The 6112-nt window shown below is 42.6% G+C and overlaps 1 protein-coding gene across 1 annotated transcript; it reads left to right on the top strand.

Moving 5' to 3' along the window:
• Positions 1-3703: 3703 nt before the first annotated feature.
• Positions 3704-4678, top strand: LOC307200147 (olfactory receptor 14A16-like; the record flags this gene model as incomplete). Its single annotated transcript, XM_079948553.1, has 1 exon — positions 3704-4678. The coding sequence occupies one exon, from the start codon at positions 3704-3706 to the stop codon at positions 4676-4678; it is 975 nt and encodes a 324-aa protein (XP_079804679.1).
• Positions 4679-6112: the final 1434 nt, after the last annotated feature.

The raw sequence follows: 6112 nt of genomic DNA, 5'->3' as shown, positions 1-6112 counted from the left end.
AAAAATGTATGGGAAACTGGAGATTGAAAAAGGTAGTCTATGAGTATCATCACACACACACACACACACACACACACACACCCATATATATGCCATATAGATACCATATAGATCTCTCATACACTATATATACCCTGTGTGATTCCTGCTAGCACACACACTTGGGCTCTTTCTTCTTCCACCTGCCCCTCCCAAGCCCTCCAAATTTGACTCTCGGTTGGGTTAGAAGAACCCTCCAAATAGTATGTGGGAGAGAAGGGGAATTGTTTCATCAGTAAGCTTCTTTACTGATGGGACATTCACAATATCACAATGTTAATTACTACCCAGATATAAAAACAATTCCAAATCCAATACAGATACCTACTGGGATAAAAATCTGCACTCAGAAGGATTCTTGAAATATTAAAGTTTTCAACAGGCACCAGAAACATTATAGAGATGGTAGTTCTCTGATGTGTAATGGGGGAGGGGCCCTTCCTGATTAATAGAGGCTTGCTGGGATTTTACCAAGTATCTGTGCTTGATTAGAAATTAAGAGAAGTTGTGATATGCATGACTGACATCAGCTTGGCAGCAGGCTCCCCTCCCCACATACTCCCAGAACCAGGAGAGGGGGAGCAAAGGCAGGCCACATGCAGGTGCAGTCTCCAATTGTTTTCAAAAAGCCCTGGAGAGAAGGAGACACAGATAGGTGTGGGGAGGCAGGAACTTTCAGTGTGGGCAACAGAATTCATGTAGTCAGAACTACTGATTTCATGGAGTCAGTCATGAGCTGCTGTGGTCATTAGGCATGAAACTCAGATCTGTCTCACTAATAAAGACTTAATGCCAGCTTGAACTGTGTGATTTATTGACCAGCTTGCTTGTGACCCAAGGCTTTATGTGGTGCTACTCATCATTAACACTGGCAGTTAGAGGTTTCCATGCCAGAAGAATTGCTGTGCTGGTCCCGGGGGGAAGGTACCGTGATCGTAGTCAAAGTTCACAAGATGAGAGGCGAGGTCCGAAACTGGGAGCCGGGCAGGAACAGGAACGCTGGAAGGGCAGAAGCAGGAGGCCGGGCAGGGAACAGGAACGCTGGAAGGTCAGGAGCAGGAGGCCGGGCAGGGAACAGGAACGCTGGAAGGTCAGGAGCAGGAGGCCGGGCAGGGAACAGGAACACTGGAAGATCTGAAGCCAACAACGACGTTGCTCCCGCAACCTGGGACCGGGCTGACTGACCTTTATCTTCTTCTAAGGCCAGGGGCGGTCCCGGCCCCCAGGAGCCCCGCCTCCTCTGGCCTTAAGGCGAGCACTCCTCCTGGGAGCAACCAGTTCCCTTCGCCTCTCTGCCCTAAGCCTCTGCAGTTCAGGAGAGGCCGAAGGGGTACTGGGCCCCGGAGGAGGCTCACCTGTAGACACTGAGTCCTCAAGCACCTCTGGGGCCAGAATGGTTTCACCTGGTGCCTGCTCCTGAGGATCTGACACAGGTGCAGGCTCCTCAGAATCTAGGCCTTGCCCCAGTTCAGCTGGCCCTGGAGGCGGGGACTCCTGTGCAGGCCGGGATTCCTCTGGTTCAGCCTCTGAATCGGAATCCCAGGCCATCACAATTGCATGCTAATGAGTACATTTGCTAAAACTGTAGTGGAATGATTAGTTCCCCTCTTAGTTTTGTTATTCTCATGCTACCCTAAACAAACAGGCTTTCAGTTAGCAAAACTGACCAAAATATATTATTGTTTCTGTACAACCCTAATGCTGAGATGTATTGAATTCCCATGAGAACTAATCTCTAGGAAGACAGAAGATATATTAATAAATTTCTTCCCCATGTTGATAAATGTTTATTGTCCTATTAGATACCAATGTAAGTGGATTCTTATAAAATTGCATGTTTGGCTGGAGTGGCATTTAGTCATTTAATTGCACTGGAGAAGTAAAAGAATATGAAGAAAAATAGTAAGATACTTTCTTTGAATTTTCTGAAAGAAAGAAATGAACTGGTCACCCTCCCTTTGGCATCTCTATCTGTCATATTCTCTCCTGCACCAATAGTCACTCTCTCCTGGAACTCTCTACCTCTGTTCACAGATCTGGCATAATACAAGGTACATCAACATGTGTTGCATCTATTTTCTGGATATTTTCAGATGTTTTCTTACTAGGAAGTGAATTGCAGCTTTAATTGAATTAATTTGCTGTAGATTTCTAACTCAGAGGTCTACAGTCGGCAATGGGACTAGTCACTGATATTGAATGTAAATTCACATTTAAATTGAATATCCATTTTTCTCATCTGGGAAAATATCTGAGGAGTTTTAAAAACAGGATTTTATATTTTTTTTAGTTCTTAAAACCCTGGTGATGTTGAGCCCTGTCAAATATTTAGGGGAAAGGTCTTGTATATCTTAGGCAAATATTAACTGAAATAATACTGTGACTGTCTGGATGATTTTGTGGCAATTGTGGTGCAGCTTCACATTATACTCTGTGAAGTCTAAATTCCTTTTTCTACCACTGTTCATCTGCAGCCATTTGTTGGACACCAATTTCTTTCCCATTCTTTCAAAACCCTCCATCCGGTGGAAAGGAGGCAACCATTGTCACATAGGAAAGTGCCTCATGCTGAGTCAGACCACTGATACCTCTACCTCAGCACTGCCAGTAGGGGAGGTCTGCAGCTTGGTGGTGGAGCATCCATGTTGTATGCTGAAGATCCCAAACATTTTCAGCTAGGGCAGGTGGGAAATAATGTCTGATTGTCATTCACTGTAGTCAAAACTGAGCTCCATTTACCACTGGTTTTGACCCAGTATAAACTGGATACCTATGTTGTTATGTACACCAGCCTCCCTGAACCTCCTGCCTTCCTTAGGTTTTGGACTACAATTCCTTTGACCCAGGCAGCACAGCCAGTGCTTAGGAAGTTCTAGTCTGAAACATCTGAAGGGCACCAGGCTGGGGAAAGGTGGGCTACCTGATTGGCAGCAGCTCCACAGGATGTGAGGCAGTGATCTTTCTTAGTCCTCCTTGGAAATCCCAGATGTTGACCTGTGTAAACATGTGCTTTTTCCCTAAGCTGGGACCTTTTCCATTAAATTAGAAGCTTACTGTAGTTTTACCAAGCATCTGTCCCTGATGAGAAATCAAGAGAAACAAAGGAATAGTAAAAGCCCTCCTTAGTAATTAGCCGGATGTTAAAGATGATGACTATTGACTGTGATGAGTAAGCTCATGTCAGATTCACACTGTCATCATGGTTTCTGATAAATTATGAAATGGCCTTTTGCCTTCTAAAATTGAGCTATGGCATTATATTAGGGGGGCCAGAATATCAGGCTAGTATTGACTGGAATTTGACAACGTTATTGTATATGTATCTGATCCACATTCAAAAGATTCAGTCAGCAGAAAGTGGGATATTTGGCACCTAACTCCTTCAAATAGTCAAGCTCTTAAGGGAAATAGTGAATCAGTGGTATGAACAAACAATAATGACCTTGCAAACATAATTGCATTGCTAATAATAATAGCACTAGTATTCACAGCCATCATCATCATGTTCGGGCTCACCCCCCCCCCCAAAAAAATAAATAAATTAGTGACTCCTTTAGAACGTTGCTGCCTGCTACAATAACTAAACATCATCATCAGCAACAAAAACTTAAATGAGAGGGGTAACCATCTCAACAGCGGTATTTCTGCTTCCTTCCATAGCAACATGAATGTGAAGAAGCAGAGCATGGATAATCAATCATCTTTTTCAGAATTTCTCCTCCTAGAATTCTCAGAAGTTCGGGAACTGCAAATTCTACATTCCATTATATTCCTGGTATTGTACTTGGCAACTGTCACAGGGAATCTTCTCATCATCTCTGCAGTAGCCTTTGACCACCACCTGCACACACCCATGTACTTCTTCCTGATGAACTTGGCCATGCAGGACCTGGGACAAGTTTCAGTCATTAATCCCAAATCCATGCTCAATTCCCTCATGAATACCAGGTACATTTCCTACTCTGGGTGTGTTGCACAAGTACTATTGTTTATGTCATTTATGGCATCTGACTTCTTTCTTCTCACAGTGATGGCATATGATCGGTATGTTGCCATTTGCAAACCATTACAGTATGGGATGCTGATGAATAGGCAAGCCTATATTCAAATGATTAGCAGTGTATGGATCAGCAGCTTTTTCTATGGAGTGTTACACACTGGAGGTACCTTTGCATCCCCCTTTTGTTCCAATGAAGTCAATCAATTTTTTTGTGAAATCCCGCAGTTACTTAAGCTGGCCTGCACTGATTTGTATCTAATGGAAATAGGAGTTCTTGTGTTAAGCGGTGTCATTGGAGTTGGCTGTTTTATCTTCATCATCATAACCTACGTGTACATCTTCAATGCCGTGCTGAAAATCCCCTCAACTGAAGGAAGGCGAAAGGCTTTCTCAACCTGCCTTCCCCATCTCATAGTTTATGCCCTATTTGTATTTACTGGATACTTTGCGTACTTCAAGCCTACCTCTAATACCTCACCATATCTAGATTTGGCATTTACAGTGATGTATTCCATGGTTCCACCCTTGATGAATCCAGTAATCTATAGCATGAGAAATAAGGAGATTAAAAACGCTCTATCAAAGCTACTGCGTTTGCCTCACTCCTCTATGAAAAACTTTTCCAGTCTTATTTTGTGAAGGATAATATCTGTATAGAGTATAACACTAATTATAGAAAACCTGAAATTCTATGAGGAAACTTTGAAGCAGCTAAATAGATTTAGCTTTGTTTTCTCAATTGATCTAGAAGGGGTACATTGCTTACATTGCAAATTGTGAAAATTGGTGTAGTGGTTAAAATATCCGTCTTTGCCCTGCAGCCCTCTGCATGCTTTTTTTATAATCTTTATTGGTTTTAGAGATTTTACAAATTTCACCATCATAATACATAATACATACCTTATTCCTTTTAACCTTAATACTTTAACTCTAAACAAGTTTGTACAGTGGTACCCCGCAAGACGAATGCCTCGCAAGACGAAAAATCCACTAGACGAAAGGGTTTTCCGTTTTTCGAGGCGCTTCGCAAGACGAATTTCCCTATGGGCTTGCTTTGCAAGACGCAAACGTCTTGAGAGTCTTGAGAGTTTTTTCGCTTTCCCCCCCTTTTTCTAAGCCGCTAAGCCGCTAAAAGCGCTAATCCACTAAGCCGCTAATAGGGGTGCTTCGCAAGACGAAAAAACCGCTAGACGAAGAGACTCGCAGAACGGATTATTTTTGTCTTGCGAGGCACCACGGTACTTCCCTCCTTCCTTCTTCTGGTTTCTCTATATTTTCTGTATATTTACGCATTTGTCATGGTTACATTATATGTGTACTTAATACTATGGAATAATACTATTCAAAATTTAATTAAATATACATCCTTCAATTGTTGTAATATATTTGTTCAATGTTCTTAAATCCAAAATGAATGATTTTTAATAAACATTATGAGGTTTATTTCAGTCCCGCGAGTGTCTATTTCCAAACCCTTCTAAAACTAGTAAATCGGTATTATCCAATTTTATCCAATCACCCAACCATGTCATACAGGCAGCCTCATAGTAAAGTTTAAGGCCCTCTGCATGCTTTTTCTCTAGCTCCCATCATAAGTGACTTTGGGCTATGCTGCCCAGGCCTTGGGCTAATTCAATAATCTATGGCCTTTAAAAGTGGGTGGGGTTGTTGTTTTTGTCTGTTACTCTATTGTGTATTTTTGTGTTTTTATATTGTAAACTGCCCTGTGATCCGCAGATGAAGGGTGGCATAGAACTGCTGTGGTTGTTGTTTTGCTTAATCTGAATTTTATTGTATTTCACTTAAGGTGTAATAACTGTAATAAGTTGAATGAATGAATTTTCTATGGAAAAGTAAAGCAATGGGAATTACCGCTCACACCTTTAGCAGTGGGCGGGGTTTGCAACCCAGCTCAGGCTTCCTGTGCCAGGGTGATGCCCCTCTGCATGCAGGCCATCGTTCTACTCCCTCCCTGGCTAGCCAATCAGCTGCAGGCTGGGGGGTGGAGCAAGGGCCAGGTAAGAAGGGCTCCAACTGACCTTCCTCCCAGTCGGTCTTTGGAGTAAAGCAATG

Source organism: Podarcis cretensis (genome assembly GCF_951804945.1).
Source record: "Podarcis cretensis genome assembly, chromosome: 13".
Lineage (NCBI taxonomy): Eukaryota > Metazoa > Chordata > Lepidosauria > Squamata > Lacertidae > Podarcis > Podarcis cretensis.
This window is presented reverse-complemented; position numbering and strand designations above follow the sequence as displayed.